Source organism: Dendrobates tinctorius, unplaced genomic scaffold (genome assembly GCF_039654945.1).
Source record: "Dendrobates tinctorius isolate UK_male_01 unplaced genomic scaffold, ASM3965494v1 ptg000366l, whole genome shotgun sequence".
Classification (NCBI taxonomy): Eukaryota; Metazoa; Chordata; class Amphibia; order Anura; family Dendrobatidae; genus Dendrobates; species Dendrobates tinctorius.
Genome location: NW_027362032.1, coordinates 1323834 through 1341620, shown reverse-complemented (window position 1 = coordinate 1341620; position 17787 = coordinate 1323834). Strand labels below are relative to the sequence as shown.

The 17787-nt window shown below is 43.5% G+C and overlaps 1 protein-coding gene across 1 annotated transcript; it reads left to right on the top strand.

Moving 5' to 3' along the window:
* Window positions 1–15898: 15898 nt before the first annotated feature.
* On the top strand, window positions 15899–17073 carry LOC141075658 (uncharacterized; the record flags this gene model as incomplete). The annotated part of the gene is made up of 1 exon (XM_073562769.1): window positions 15899–17073. A coding segment is annotated over one exon (996 nt), but the record flags the coding sequence as incomplete, so codon positions are not given.
* Between the last annotated feature and the right edge of the window lie 714 nt (window positions 17074–17787).

Genomic DNA, 17787 nt, shown 5'->3' with positions numbered 1-17787 from the left:
GGAGGATTGTGATAATCTACAGGACAAACATTCCACCTGTGCCATGATAGATCTCTAAGCTGTGCGTGGCTGAGGGCTGTAATATACATTTATTCCCGCCTGCAGGAGATGTGTTGGCTCCAGCCCTGGTGTCATGGATTCACTCCACGTCATACATTACATTGTTTCTGATCCTAAGGAATTCAGATTACTGCACAATCTCTCCTGAAATGGGGAGCAATATTATTTTCTCTAATCTTCTGCTCAGGATCCATAGTAGCTCCAATGGTCCACCATAAATGAGGGCAACTCTGGTTTACTGTTGTGTAATCTGTATTTGTAGTTTTCAGTTAATGAGATTCTCGTGCTCTGGGGCGGGGCTGTGGGTGGGGCTGTGGGCGGGGCTTTATGTGGTGCTCTGATTACATATTCATCTGTATTGGCTTATGACAGGTCGCTGACCCCTCACTGACCTGCCCCCATTATTACATAATGCATATAATAGCATTGATATTATTGTTGACTAGAGGTGTGCCCGATGTTATCGCATCGAGAGGGAAGTGTATGTGTGTGTACATGTGGGTGTGTGTGTCCCGCAGCTGCCTGCGCACCCACCTCCGTGCAGTCACAGCTGGCAGGAAAGAGGGTGGTTTGCGGCCTGTGCTGGAGGTGTGTCTGTGTGTATGTGAGTACATGTGTGTATGTGAGTACGTGTGTGTATATGTACATGGGCAGGCAGCGGCGGGTCCAGCGGCGGGGTGGGTTTCTAGCAGCAGCCAGCTGGCAGGAAAGACTGTGGCTTGCGGCCTGTGCTGGAGATGGGGTGCGGCGTCACCAGAGGGCGCCCGCACCCCATCTCCAGCACAGGCCGCAAGCTGCGGTCTTTACTGCCGGCTGTGACAGAGGTAGGTGGGCAGGCAGCGGCAGGTCCGGTGGTGGCGGGAGGGTCCCGGCGGTATCCCACTGGTGGTACTGTGGGAGGGCCTGGTATCACCAGCATGTGCCATATTGGAATACCCATCACTTTGGTATTCCAATATGGCCGTCGGCGTACTTCCGGTGCGGCGCTGTGGATTGTGGGATTCGACGACATCCAGACGGAAGTGGATGACAGACAATTTAAGATAAATATATATATATATATTAAAATAAAAACAAAGAATTGCGCTAGTAATACCCACATATAATCACTCTCTTAGTGGGAGGCAGGATTATTGTCTAGTGTTTCATATGTCTCTGTATAAGAACCTATATATCTCACTATAAATAATAATAATAAATAATAATCTTTATTTATATAGCGCCAACATATTCCGTAGCGCTTTACAGTTTAACAGTTTCAAAACACAAGTCATAAGTAACAACGCTAACAATACAATAATTAAAGCAAAATAAGACGAAATAAGACGACCCTGCTCGTGAGAGCTTACAATCTACAATGAGGTGAGGGAGATACAGAGTACAGGTGTGTATTTACAATGGTGTATTTACAATGAAGGTCCAGCCATCTTGTGGGATTGAGGGATGGATGGAGATAGTGAATGGGATACACACGCACACTTACACAGAGAATGACTTTGATTAGTGAATGTGATAGGCCGCTCTGAACAGGTGTGTTTTGAGGGAGCGCCTAAAACTATGCAAATTGTGGATAGTCCTGATTTCTTGGGGTAGAGCATTCCAGAGGATAGGAGCAGCACGGGAGAAGTCTTGGAGTCGGGAGTGGGAGGTACGGATTAGTGCAGAGGTTAGTCGAAAGTCGTTTGCAGAGCGCAGCGATCGGCTAGGCCGATAGACAGAAATGAGAGAAGAGATGTAAGTGGGTGCCGCACTGTGGAGAGCTTTTTGGGTGAGAACAAGTACTTTGAATTGGATCCTATAATGAATGGGCAGCCAATGTAAGGACTGGCGAAGAGCGGACGCGTCTGAGTACCGATTACCCAGATGGACGATCCTGGCCGCTGCATTGAGTATGGACTGGAGAGGGGATAGTCGAGTGACGGGGAGGCCAATTAATAGAGCGTTGCAGTAATCCAGGCGAGAGTGGATCAGTGCTACAGTGAGGGTTTTTGTTGTTTCCATAGTGAGAAAAGGGCGGATTCTAGAGATGTTCTTTAGATGTAAGCGGCAAGAGCGGGCAAGGGATTGTATATGGGATGTAAAGGAGAGGTTGGTGTCAAACATAACACCCAGACAGCGCACCTGCTGCCGGGGTGTTATTGTGGTACCACCCACGGAGAAGGAAATGTCAGATTTAGGGAGGTTAGTAGACGGCGGGAGCAGAAGAAGTTCAGTTTTGGAGAGGTTGAGTTTCAGATAGAGAGCGGACATGATATTGGAGACTGCGGACAGACAGTCACTGGCGTTCTGTAGTACAGCGGGGGTAAGGTCGGGGGAAGACGTGTATAGTTGTGTGTCATCAGCATAAAGATGGTACTGAAAGCCAAATCTGCTGATGGTCTGTCCAATTGGGGCCGTGTAGAGAGAGAAAAGAAGGGGGCCAAGGACTGAGCCCTGAGGTACCCCGACAGCAAGAGGAAGAGGAGATGACGTGGAGCCAGAGAACAAAACACTGAAGGAGCGGTCAGAGAGATAGGAAGAGAACCAGGAGAGTGCAGTGTCCTTAATGCCTAGTGACTGGAGCCTAGAGAGTAGGAGATGGTGGTCAACAGTATCGAAAGCTGCAGATAGGTCAAGAAGAATGAGCAGAGAGTGGTCACCGTTACGTTTTGCTGTCAGAAGGTCATTGGTCACTTTGATGAGTGCAGTTTCAGTCGAATGTAGGGGGCGGAAGCCGGACTGTGAAGGGTCTAGAAGGGAGTGAATGGAGAGGTAACGGGTAAGGCGGGAGTAAACTAGGCGTTCCAAAAGTTTAGAGATGAAGGGGAGATTGGAGACTGGTCTGTAGTTGTTTGTGCAGGATGGGTCGAGAGCAGGTTTCTTTAGTAGTGGAGTAACGATGGCGTGTTTGAAGGAGGATGGGAAAATGCCCGAGGAGAGGGAGAGATTAAAGATTGTAGTTAGGTGGGTTGTGACGACTGGAGAGAGAGACTGGAGGAGATGTGAGGGAATGGGGTCGGTAGTGCATGTAGTCGGACGAGAAGAAGAGAGGAGTCTGGAGACTTCTTCTGTGATGGGATCAAATGTGGAGAGTGAGCCAGGGGAGATGTAGGAAGGGATGGGAGTCACAGCACTTGGTGGTTGGGAGCAGATTTCTTGACGGATATTATCTATTTTTTCTGTAAAGTGGGAGGCCAGGTCATCAGCACAAATGTCTGTGATAGGGGCTTGTGCTTTTGGCCTGAGGAGGGAGTGAAAAGTGTCAAAAAGTTTCTTGGGGTTGTTGGCTAGTGAGGAGATCAGGGTGGTGAAGTAGGTCTGTTTGGCAAGGTGAAGGGCAGCGTTATAGGTTCTTAACATAAATTTGAAGTGGATGAAGTCTTCTGGTGTGCGGGTTTTTCTCCATAGGCGTTCAGCACTCCTGGAGCATCGCTGGAGAAGTTGAGTTTGCGATGTGAGCCAGGGCTCTTTTACTCTGTGTTTGGAGGTTCTGAGGGTGAGGGGAGCTACTTGGTCAAGGGTGCTTCTAAGAGTGTCATTGTAGTGATGAACAGCCAGATTAGGACAGGAAAGAGAGGAGATTGGGGACAGAGATGAGTGTAGGGAATCTGAAAGTGTCTGATATAAAGAGAAAAACCACCCACATAAAACACTAACTTCATAGAAAACAGGATTTCAAGTATAAACGTGTAAATATGTATATCTCACTACAACCAAGGAGCAAAACTTTTTTTAAAAAATGCAGCCAATCTTAATGTTCAATATACATTGGTGCGTCTCTCACCAAAGGAGGGGAATCGTACTGACCATACAGGTTGTTGTTCAGACCATATGCGATGTGTGACAGTCTTGGATTCAGCACCTGGCAATTCCTCTCCTGATGAACTTTGATGAACTCCAATAGTGGTGAAATAGTAAGTCCAAAAAATTGAGGAGTAATAATGGGTAAAAAATGATATGGTCACCTCTAATATACTAACGGGCGATGCTCCGGCCGGTAGCAATCGCCCAGTCTCCCCAGTGCTGCAATGTCCGTGGACAATGGAACATGCAGCGGGAGACGCGGTAAATGCCGGCAAGGTACAGGACCTTGCGTGACGTCACAGTCACGTGTTAGGTCACGTGATCGGCAAAGTAAGACTGACAGAACTCGCAACCAATCCTACGCGTTTCGGAGGCTTACTGCCTCCTTCCTCAGGGATGTTTGCTGTCATTGAGGCGACACATATATACCCAGTCCATATAATGTATTGGACCTATTTATTGAAAGCAAATAATTCAATCTCGCTGTTTAAGCCATGTGGTCTAAGAGTGTTCATTTTAAATATCCACTCACTCTCTTCTTTAGACATTTGTTCAATAAAATTTCCTTTTCTCCAGTTTTTCTTAACTATTCTAATACCAGTTACCGTAATACCACTAATAGAACCTCCATGATGTGTAAAAAAGTGATTGGAAAGAGGATGGCCAGTAAATTTATTGATAATATTACGAAGATGTTCAGCGATTCGTACCCACATTGGACGAATGGTTCTTCCAATATATAATTTGCCACATGGACAACTAAACCCATAAATAACCCCTTTAGTATTGCAATCAATAAAATCGGTGATTCTATTCTCAATCCCTTTATTAGTGATCATTTTTTGTTTTTTAGTGTTTAATTTTTGACATGGTCCACATTTCCTACACGAGAAAAAACCACATAAGAGATTTTGACCACCATTACTGTTAACGTTGGAAATTCTTGGAATTGAAGGTGCAATCAAATTACCAAGATTATTTGCCTTCCGAAAAACATACCTCGGATACATAGGTAATGTTTCCCCAATAATTTTATCATTTTGTAAAATGTTCCAATGTCTATTGACAATGTTCCTAATAATCCTGACGTTCGAATTATATTGTAAAATAATTGGAATTTCATTTTTGACAAAAAAATCATTCGGAATCCGTTCTTTTGTAGAGTCTAATAATTGGTCCCTTTGTATTTTTCTAACTACTTCTGTAGTTTTTTCCAATAATTTTACATCATATCCCTTATGTTTAAACTTCATATTCATGGACTAGGCAGACAGTACCCATATTTTAAAACTTTTGAAAAATGTAGTGTGGCAGGATCACTACATTATGGGGACTCTGGATATCACCTCACTGTACACTGTAATACAAAATAAAAAAGTATGTGAATCAGCCGAGTTCTTCATGTCTAAGAACAGTGTGATAACTAAGGAACAAAGGGAGTTTATTCTGGATTGTATTGAATTTATTTTAACGCATAATTATTTTAAATTTGGGGCGAACTACTACTCCCAGAAATGGGGCACAGCTATGGGTACAAGGTTTGCCCCTAGCTATGCCAACCTTTATGTGGGAAAATGGGAACTCGAGACCATCTATATGGAAGGTGAATTACGGACAAATTTGGTATTATGGCGTCGTTTTATCGACGATATTTTTTTCATTTGGTCAGGGGGTGATATTTTATTGAATGAATTTTTAAGTGATTTAAATAAAAGTTATTTTTTAAATTTCACTGCAAACATTAGCCATAAAGAGTTAAATTTTTTAGATTTGAGGATTTTTATTGAGGGGAACACTGTTCAGACTCAAATATACCACAAACCTACGGATTCAAAAAATTTTATTTCCTTAGATAGTTGCCATCTTCCGAAATGGCTTCTTAATGTTCCTAAAAGTCAGCTCATAAGAGCACATAGAAATTGTTCCAAACAACAAGATTTTGAGAAAGAAGCCGAGTCCATGAATATGAAGTTTAAACATAAGGGATATGATGTAAAATTATTGGAAAAAACTACAGAAGTAGTTAGAAAAATACAAAGGGACCAATTATTAGACTCTACAAAAGAACGGATTCCGAATGATTTTTTTGTCAAAAATGAAATTCCGATTATTTTACAATATAATTCGAACGTCAGGATTATTAGGAACATTGTCAATAGACATTGGAACATTTTACAAAATGATAAAATTATTGGGGAAACATTACCTATGTATCCGAGGTTTGTTTTTCGGAAGGCAAATAATCTTGGTAATTTGATTGCACCTTCAATTCCAAGAATTTCCAACGTTAACAGTAATGGTGGTCAAAATCTCTTATGTGGTTTTTTCTCGTGTAGGAAATGTGGACCATGTAAAAAATTAAACACTAAAAAACAAAAAATGATCACTAATAAAGGGATTGAGAATAGAATCACCGATTTTATTGATTGCAATACTAAAGGGGTTATTTATGGGTTTAGTTGTCCATGTGGCAAATTATATATTGGAAGAACCATTCGTCCAATGTGGGTACGAATCGCTGAACATCTTCGTAATATTATCAATAAATTTACTGGCCATCCTCTTTCCAATCACTTTTTTACACATCATGGAGGTTCTATTAGTGGTATTACGGTAACTGGTATTAGAATAGTTAAGAAAAACTGGAGAAAAGGAAATTTTATTGAACAAATGTCTAAAGTAGAAAGTGAGTGGATATTTAAAATGAACACTCTTAGACCACATGGCTTAAACAGCGAGATTGAATTATTTGCTTTCAATAAATAGGTCCAATACATTATATGGACTGGGTATATATGTGTCGCCTCAATGACAGCAAACATCCCTGAGGAAGGAGGCAGTAAGCCTCCGAAACGCGTAGGATTGGTTGCGAGTTCTGTCAGTCTTACTTTGCCGATCACGTGACCTAACACGTGACTGTGACGTCACGCAAGGTCCTGTACCTTGCCGGCATTTACCGCGTCTCCCGCTGCATGTTCCATTGTCCACGGACATTGCAGCACTGGGGAGACTGGGCGATTGCTACCGGCCGGAGCATCGCCCGTTAGTATATTAGAGGTGACCATATCATTTTTTACCCATTATTGCTCCTCAATTTTTTGGACTTACTATTTCACCACTATTGGAGTTCATCAAAGTTCATCAGGAGAGGAATTGCCAGGTGCTGAATCCAAGACTGTCACACATCGCATATGGTCTGAACAACAACCTGTATGGTCAGTACGATTCCCCTCCTTTGGTGAGAGACGCACCAATGTATATTGAACATTAAGATTGGCTGCATTTTTTAAAAAAAGTTTTGCTCCTTGGTTGTAGTGAGATATACATATTTACACGTTTATACTTGAAATCCTGTTTTCTATGAAGTTAGTGTTTTATGTGGGTGGTTTTTCTCTTTATAGTGAGATATATAGGTTCTTATACGGAGACATATGAAACACTAGACAATAATCCTGCCTCCCACTAAGAGAGTGATTATATGTGGGTATTACTAGCCCAATTCTTTGTTTTTATTTTAATTGTTTTAACATTCAGACAAAATAGTGGCAGTGTCTGCTAATTTGCAGCTGTTATACCCTCACGCAGCACCATTGGCTGTTAAATATTAGTTTTTCAAATATATATAGATAATGCCTATAATATTGTGGCTATTGTGAGGCTTAGAAAGAAAATTACATCCAGTAAAATGACACCAGTGGCGCTTGTCCAGTAGCCTCTATCTCTTACTTATAGATGCTACTGTGCAGGCGCCGCCATCGCTGGTGTCATTTTGCTGGATGTAATTTTTTTCTAAGCCTCACAATAGCCACAATATTATTGTGACAGGCTCAGCTCCTGCTGAGCCCTTTTTTGAGTGGACCCTCTGGGCCGTGGCACCCACCCACCGAGGGCGAGCTTACCTTGTGAGAATCCACCCCCTATACAGGGAGTGTCAGGGGCAAGACCAAGGGGGTGAGCCACCACGACTGCTGGGACCAGACGGCCGGCTCAGGGAAACGCTATGGGCAAGTGTCTGACGACAGATATCCAGGCATGGTGCGGTTAGGGAACACGCCAAGGCTAGGTGCAAGGCAAGGTGTGTGTGTAGTGGACACGCCAGGGTTCAAGGCTAGGTGCAAGGGTAGGTGTGTGTGTAGGGGACATGCCAGGGTTCACAAAACGAGACAGGGTGCATGTGTAAAGACACGCCAAAGCACAAGGTACGAGACAGAGTGCGTGTATAGAGACACGCCAAGGTCAGGGTTCAAGGCAGGGTGCGTGCTAGGAGCCACGCCAGGGTTCAAGGCAGGGTGCGTGCTAGGAGCCACGCCAGGGTTCAGAGCAGGACTCGTGCTAGGAGCCACGCGGGACGCACACCTCACTGGCCAGTGCACACGGCTGTAACGCCAGCACGAGGCACGACCTTGGCACAGGAGGCGGGCAAAGGAACCTTCGTGCTAGGAGCCACGCCAGGTTCAGGGCAGGGTGCGTGCTAGAAGCCACGCCAAGGGTTCAAAGCAGGGTGCGTGCTAGGAGCCACGCCAGGGTTCAGAGCAGGACTCGTGCTAGGAGCCACGCGGGACGCACACCTCACTGGCCAGTGCACACGGCTGTAACGCCAGCACGAGGCACGACCTTGGCACAGGAGGCGGGCAAAGGAACCTTCGTGCTAGGAGCCACGCCAGGTTCAGGGCAGGGTGCGTGCTAGAAGCCACGCCAAGGGTTCAAAGCAGGGTGCGTGCTAGGAGCCACGCCAGGGTTCAAGGCAGGGTGCATGCTAGGAGCCACGCCAAGGTTCAGAGCAGGACGCGTGCTAGGAGCCACGCGGGGGACACACCTCACTGGCCAGTGCACATGGCTGTAACGCCAGCACGAGGCACGACCTTGGCACAGGAGGCGGGCAAAGGAACCTTCGTTCTAGGAGCCATGCCAGGTTCAGGGCAGGGTGCGTGCTAGGAGCCACACCAGGGTTCAGAGCACGACAAGGCAAGGAACACGGAGCAGAACATAGACAGGAACAGAGCCAGGTCAGAGCGAGGACAGAGTCTAGCAGCGGAGCATAGGCCGAAACCCAGAGCCAGGCCAAGGGAGAACCTTGGGACTAGACTTGGAAATGTGCAAGAGCGCACCAAAGGACAGAGAGTGGAAAACCAGGCTGAGACAAGAACATTAGAAGTACTACAAGGCTAAGAATAGCAAAGACCAGACATGGCGAAACAGGCAAGGCAGAGAACAGAGGAAGGACTACAAGTCAAAGAATAGCTAAGGCGAGACATAGCAAAACAGGCTAAAGCAGAGAACAGCGAAAGGACTACAAGGCAAAGCAAGGCAAAGACAAACATGGCACGAGAGACAACACAAGACATGGCACAAGACAAGAGACGGAATACGAGTACAGTGCAAGGGCACAGAATAGAGGGAGCAACCCCACAGACAAAGAGCCATGCAGGGAAGCAACACAATAATCAGGCACTGGGCATAGGAAGGGGCCATCTAATATAGGGCATAGCACCTCCTCTTCTAGGTCAGGACCAGGGGAGCACTTCCAGTTCAGATGCTCCAAGATCACAGAGTGCGGTCACATGATTAGGGTGTCAGACATGAGGAGATAATTGCAGAGCCAGACAGTGCAGGATCCTAGGAAAGGTCACATGATCAGAGTTTCAGACATGAGGTGACTGCAGAACCGGACAGTGCAGGATCCCTGTAAAGGTCACATGATCAGAGTTTCAGACATGACGAGGTGACTGCAGAACCGGACAGTGCAGGATCCCTGTAAAGGTCACATGATCAGAGTTTCAGACATGACGAGGTGACTGCAGAACCGGACAGTGCAGGATCCCTGGAAAGGTCACATGATCAGAGTTTCAGACATGACGAGGTGACTGCAGAACCGGACAGTGCAGGATCCCTGGAAAGGTCACATAATCAGAGTTTCAGACATGACGAGATGATTGCAGAACCAGACAGTGCAGGATCCTTGGAAAGACACATGATCGGGGATTCTAGACATGACGAGGAGATCACAGAAGGCAAAGCAGAAACGCAGGCATCCTGCAGCCCAGCAGACCTGAGGTGAGTGTGCACACTGCTCTAGGGAACAAGCAGTTATAGCAGACCCAAGGTGCGCATGCACATCGCTCCAGGGGTTCATGAGGCAAAACAGACATGGCGGACGTGACAATTATAGGCATTATCAACAGTGATATCAATGCTATTATATGCATTATGCAAAAAAACCCCTGTTTGGGAGAGAAGAACAGACAATTTGCGGCGCCCTAAGTGCGTAAACACAATATTGTAGTCTTTAAAGGGTGCACAATTTTATGCACTCACCTGATAGAAGACTAATATAGCTTTGGATTATGTATCCTCAAAAATCCTTCCTTTTGGAATACTTCTCAGAAGACAGGGCTTGCAGCTTGCCTCGGGTGGATCCAAGTGAAAGAGCCGGGTTCAGGCTCACACAGGATGAGTAAATCAAGAAAGGCACATCCAGCCCATAAACGGCAGCGCTTCCCAGGACTCACATCCAAAGATGATATTCCATATTTTTTTATTTCATAGGTTAAAAAAGAGAGACAACGCGTTTCGGATACAGTGTATATCCTTCATCAGGTATCATAAAAACACAGTACAAATCCTAATAGTATAAAATTCAGTTACACTTATATATAGTAGCAGCCTTTTATCCCAGTCTCAGAAACTTGATTTAGGGTGTGGACCAAGTTCAGTTTATGGGCTGGATGTGTTTTTCTTGATTATATGCATTATGTAATAATGGGGGCAGGTCAGTGAGGGATCAGCGACCTGTCATAAGCCAATACAGATGAATATGTAATCAGAGCACCACATAAAACCCCGCCCACAGCCCCACCCACAGCCCCGCCCCAGAGCACGAGAATCTCATTAACTGAAAACTACAAATACAGATTGCACAACAACCACAAGACGGATTTCATCACCAGGTATCATTGTAATCAGTATAACGGCGCTGACCTGACAGTGTCTGTAGGTTACTGAGCACAATCCTGCTGACAGGTTCCCTTTAAGACATCTCAGCTCTGCACTATTATACACAGTTCTCTATAAATGTGTAATATTTCTTCTTGAAACTCATCTGACAGAAAATATTGGAGCTTACGATAGTTTAGATTGTGACGTCACCGAGCCCCGTACTCTAATTACCCCAGAGAGGTTTCACCACTAGCTGCTCATTTATTACTGATGGAGACTGTGGAGTTTGATCATTTCAGTAGATGTTATTGTCTATAGTCACAGTGTTTGATTACAGTAGTGTCCAAAATCCTCTGATTTAACCTCTTCCTGCGGCCAGTTTTGTGTTCCTAATCAGGCCCCATTATTAATATCTGACGTGTGTCACTTTATGTGGTGATAAATTATTCACAAAGGATAATAGAAAACAAATGGATCTTACAAATTATTTTCCAGCTTCGCACTATACTCTATATACGGTTGTACACTACTGTCTGGGCACATGGCAGTGTTCAGAAGGGAAGGAGCGCCATTTAGCTGTTTGAATGCAGATCTAGCTGGAATAGTTTGCAGACACAATGTATTGGGAGCACTGTTCATGGTCACCTGGCAGCTCAAAAGATGTCCACCATGAACATGCTTGGCTCTATCTTCTCTGCTTTCCATATCCCAAGGATTGCCTTGCTCATCGCCCTTTAACATCCTCACATGGAATCTGGACTTACACAGGGACCCCTAGGCTTGGACCATGGTGTTACCTGCTATTCTGTGGTGTTAGATAGCAAGAAGAATAGTCAGGTAGCTGGGTCAGAACCAGAAGGACAGAACATAGAATCAGAAGACACAAGAGTAGTCAGTAAACGGGCCACGGTCACAGCAGGAAACAAATACACAAGCCACAAGCTGAGCACAGAGGACTGAACCAGAGGAGACAGCGCTGTATCTGGCAGATTCCGGCCATGTGCTTTGCGCTTTAGTAGGGTGTGGTACTTTCCAGTTGGCTGAAGTAGGGAGCAGATTACTCCAGCTGGACAGCAGGAACAGATCCCAGATGAGATTGGACACACCTTATGCAGAAGCCCTAATATAACTAAATGACAGAAAACCAGAATAGTCAAAATCCCCATAAAGTGATTCCATGTTATTAATTAATTCACTGATGGTTGTAATCTATATACACGGGGTCAAAATTGTTGGTACCCCTCTTTTAATGACAGAAAAACCCACAATGGTCACAGAAATAACTTGAATCTGACAAAAGTAATAATAAAGAAAAAATCTATGGAAATGAGCAATTGAAAGTCAGACATTGCTTTTCAATCAAGCTTCCACAGAATGTGTAAATCGCGGGGTGTTCACTAATTAGCATCACAGGTGTCTACAATCCTGGAATCAGTGAGTGGCCTGTATAGAGGCTACAGATCCTCACTGTGCTGTGTGTTGACATGGTGCGTATCACACTCACCATGGACCAGAGGAAGCGAAGGAAAGAGTTGTCTCAGGAGATTAGAAAGAAAGTTATAGACAAACATGTTAAGATACTGTCACACTTAGCGATGCACCAGCGATCCCGACCAGCGATATGACGCAGTCAGGATCTCTGGTGCATCGCTAAGTGGTCGCTAGTGAGCTGCCACACAGGCAAATCTCACCAGCGACATCGCAGGGGTCGGGGGTCGCTACTTACTTGTCAGACGAGGCGATCCTGACGTCCTCCCGCCCGCATCCACCAATCGCTCGTCGGCGCCACAGGAAGCCCAGCAGGAGGCTGACGACGAGAAACGGTCCAGGATGTTCTTGCGCGATCAGCGATAACCAGCGGGGGAGCAGTCGGAGGTAAGTATCAGACATAGCGATATCGCTAGCAATATCGCTATAACGTCACAAAAACCAGTGACGTTATAGCGATATTGCTAGCGATATCGCTTAGTGTGACAGGCCCCTTAAAAATTATAAGACCATCTCCAAGCAGCTTCATGTTCTTGTGACTAAAGTTGCCCATATTATTCAGAAATTTAATACCATGGGACTGTAGCCAACCTCCCTGGACATGACCATATGAGGAAAATTGATGACAAATCAAATAGATGGATAATATGAATGGTAACAAAAGTGCCCAGAAAAACTTCTAAACAGATTATAGGTGAAGTTTAAGCTCAAGGAACATCGGTGTCAGATCGCACCATCCGTCGTCGTATGAGCCAAAGAGGACTTCATGGGAGATGACCAAGGAGGACACCATTGTTGAAAAAAAAATCATGAAAAACAGACTGGAATTTGCCAAACTACATGTTGACAAGCTACAAAGCTTCTGGGAGAATTTCCGAAGGACAGATGAGATAAAAATGGAACTTTCTGGCAAGGCACATCAGCTCTATGTTCATAGACGGAAAAATGAGGCATATCACAAAAAGAACACTGTTCCTACTGTGAAACATGGAGGAGACTTTGTACGTTCTGGGGCTGCTTTGCTGCATCTGGCACAGGGTGTCTAGAATCTGCAGGGTACAATGAAATCTCAAGACTATCAAGGGATTCTAGAGAGAAATGTGCTGCCCGATGTCAGAAATCTTGATCTCAGTCGCAGGTCATGGATCTTGCAACAGGATAATGACACAATACACAGCTAAAAACAGACAAGAATGGCTAAGAGGACAATATTGGACTGTGCTGAAGTGGCCTTCTATGAGCCCTGACCTAAATTCTAATGAGCACCTTTGGAAAGAGCTGAAACATTTCATCTGGAAAAGGCAACCTTCACACACGAGACGAGTGGGCCAAAATACCTGTCGAGAGGTGCAGAAGTCTCAGTGACAGGTACAGGAATCGTTTGATTGCAGTGATTGCCTCAAAAGGTTGTGCAACAAAATATTTTAGTTAAGGGAACCTTCATTTCTGTCCAGGCCGATTTCATGAGTTTTCCTTTTTTAAATTCTGTGGAAGCATGGTTGAAAAGCAATGTCTGACTTTCATTTGTTAATTTTCATAGATTTTTGATTTATTATTACTTTTGTCAGATTCAAGTTATTTCTGTGACCATTGTGGGTTTTTCTGTCCTTAAACGAGGGGTACCAACAATTTAGACCATGTGTGTAGGAGGAGTGAATATTTTGACTCTACAGCCACTTTCTGGAAATTAACATGCAGTGGATGTTGGAGAGTGAAAATTACACATTTGCCATTTTCTTACCCAGCACATAGTGCCCAGATTGTGCTCCAGGAGACACACACCGCAAATTAAGTGGGTTCTTCTCACTATAATATTGCTAAATACAGGGATCCTAAGGCTATGTGCACATGTATGCAGAAAATTTCTGCTTATAAACCGGATTCCTTCCCAGAAACCGCACGTTTTTCTGCGCGTTTTCCGTGTGTTTTTTGCATGGTTTTTGCGCAAAAAAAAGCACGGTTTTTATGCATTTTTTTTCCGCGCGATTCCATACACATAGAACTAGCCAGAAATGCGGAAAAATCCGTGAAATTAATGAGCATGCTGCGTTTTTACAGCGAAGCGGTTTTGTTTTTTCGCGGTAAAAAACATCAATATGCACAAAAAGTGCAAAATGCATAGAAATGAATAGGAAGTGTATTTTAATCGTTTTTTTGAGCGGATTTTTTGGCAAATCCGTGGAAAAAGCGCGAAAAAAACGCTACGTGTGAGCACAGCCTAAATGCTGTTTGCGCACACTGCAAGACTCCGAAATGAGAGCGGATTTTGCTGGATTGGTTTATAGAAACCTTGTTGCTTTTCAGCAGCCTTTGAGCCACTAATAGTGCGGGAACCTCTGTTTTTCCATTGACAGATGATGGACCTGAGTGGGGACTTGTTTTTGTGAGATGAGAATTGGTATTATTTTCGCCTACATAACATTGATTGGTTTCTTTATATTTGATATTTGGGAGGCAGAATGAACAAACAGTTGAACACCACACACTACTGGTTCATCCAACAAGGTTTTCTATTAGACTGTGAACTGTCATTGTCTTGGTAAATAATTAAAGGTTTTTACATAAGCTGTCCATAAAAATGGCAAGCTACCGTAAGTAGAAATGTTCAAAAATATAAAACTCAAGGATATTTTATTAATAAATAATAGTTTTTTATCTTAGCAGATGACTGTACCAGGAGATCAGAGGGACAGCTGACATCTTCAATTTTTAAATCTGATCATCTTGAGATCCAACAAGATACAACTGAAGTGATTGCTGTTACTCCAGATATATCATCATCCATTCACAGCAAAGATCTGTCATCTGATCCTATGAAACAGGTCCCATCTTCTGATTCATTACTGACTAATAAGGGAAATCAATGTCACAAAAGAGGCATTAAAAAACAACCTGCTACTAAAGCAAAGAAGTCATTCTCATGTTCAGAATGTGGGAAATGTTTTAACCAGAAATCCGATTTGGTTAATCACCATAAAACTCACACAGGGGAGAAGCCTTTTTGCTGTTCAGAATGTGGGAAATGTTTTGCACTTAAATCACATTTTGTTAGTCACCAGAGAACTCACACAGGGGAGAAGCCTTTTTCCAGTTCAGAATGTGGGAAATGTTTTATACAGAAATCACATTTTGTTACTCACCAGAGAACTCACACAGGGGAGAAGCCTTTTTCCTGTTCAGAATGTGGGAAATGTTTTATACAGAAATCACATTTTGTTACTCACCAGAGAACTCACACAGGGGAGAAGCCTTTTTCCTGTTCAGAATGTGGGAAATGTTTTATACAGAAATCACATTTTGTTACTCACCAGAGAACTCACACAGGGGAGAAGCCTTTTTCCTGTTCAGAATGTGGGAAATGTTTTATACAGAAATCACATTTTGTTACTCACCAGAGAACTCACACAGGGGAGAAGCCTTTTTCCTGTTCAGAATGTGGGAAATGTTTTAACCGGAAATCACAATTGGTTTATCACCATAGAACTCACACAGGGGAGAAGCCTTTTTCCTGTTTAGAATGTGGGAAATGTTTTAACCTGAAATCAGATTTGGTTAATCACCATAAAACTCACACAGGGGAGAAGCCTTTTTGCTGTTCAGAATGTGGGAAATGTTTTGCACATAATCACATTTTGTTAGACACCAGAGAATTCACACAGGGGAGAAGCCTTTTTCATGTTCAGAATGTGGGAAATGTTTTAACCAGAAATCAGATTTGGTTAATCACCATAGAACTCACACAGGGGAGAAGCGTTTTTCCTGTTCAGAATGTGGGAAATGTTTTAACCAGAAATCAGATTTGGTTAATCACCATAGCACTCACACAGGGGAGAAGCCTTTTTCCTGTTCAGAATGTGGAAAATGTTTTATACAGAAATCACATTTTGTTACTCACCAGAGAACTCACACAGGAGAGAAGACTTTTTCCTGTTCAGAATGTGGGAAATGTTTTAACCAGAAATCAGATTTGGTTAATCACTATAGAACTCACACAGGGGAGAAGCCTTTTTCCTGTTCAGAATGTGGGAAATGTTTTATACAGAAATCACATTTTGTTACTCACCAGAGAACTCACACAGGGGAGAAGCCTTTTTCCTGTTCAGAATGTGGGAAATGTTTTGCACATAAATCAGATTTTGTTAGACACCAGAGAACTCACACAGGGGAGAAGCCTTTTTCCTGTTCAGAATGTGGGAAATGTTTTGCACATAAATCAGATTTTGTTAGACACCAGAGAACTCACACAGGGGAGAAGCCTTTTTCCTGTTCAGAATGTGGGAAATGTTTTAACCGGAAATCACAATTGGTTTATCACCATAGAACTCACACAGGGGAGAAGCCTTTTTCCTGTTCAGAATGTGGGAAATGTTTTAAGCTGAAATCAGATTTGGTTAATCACCATAAAACTCACACAGGGGAGAAGCCTTTTTGCTGTTCAGAATGTGGGAAATGTTTTGCACATAAATCACATTTTGTTAGACACCAGAGAATTCACACAGGGGAGAAGCCTTTTTCATGTTCAGAATGTGGGAAATGTTTTTGCACTAAATCAGAGTGTGTTAGGCACCAGAGAACTCACCCAAGGGGAGAAACCTTTTTCATGTTCATAATGTGGAACAATTTTTAGCCAGAAAGGGAGTCTTGTTCCACACCAAATAACACACAGGGGAGAAACTTCTTTCTTGTTAAATGAAAAATAAATCTTGATCACATCAGAGAAGCCATTTTTCCTGTTCATAATGTGGTAATGTTTTAACCAGAAATGGAATCTTACTAATAATAATCTATCTTTTTATATAGCGCTTACATATTCCGCAGCCCTTTTCAGTTTGCACACATTATCATCACTGTCCCCAATGGGGATAACAATGTAAATTCCCTATCAGTATGTCTTTGAAATGCAGGAGGAAACCCACGCAAACACGGGAAGAACATACAAACTCCTTGCAGATGTTGTCCTTGGTGGGAAGTTGAACCCAGGATTACAGCACTACAAGGCTGCAGAGATAACTACTGAGCCACCTCACCAGAGAACCCACACAGGGGAGAAGCCTTTTTCCTGTTCAGAATCTGGGAAATATTTTAACCGGAAAGCGCTTCTTGTTAAACATCAGAGCAGTCACACAGGGGAGAAGTCTTTTTTATTTTCTTAATGTGGGAAATATTCTACTTGGAAATCAGCTGTTAATAAACATCAGAGACGTCACGTAAGGGAGAAGCCTTTTTTATGTTCATAATGTTGGAATAGTTTTAACCAAACTTGAATTTTCTTAAATGGGTTGTCTCTTGTCATTCCTCATGTTTGCTGACAAAGGGATAAAACTAAACTTCATTAATTCCAAATGTAAAACTATACCCATAATTCACCCCCTGAAGGTTAGTCAGTAGGTGACTAAGAGAAAAAAACACCCCACATTTCAGTATATAGGGTGAGGTGATGTATACACACTCACTCTCCAAGCCTCTCATTTCTATGGGTTTCATTGTGATCGCCAAAGGCGTCATCAGGTGACTAATATT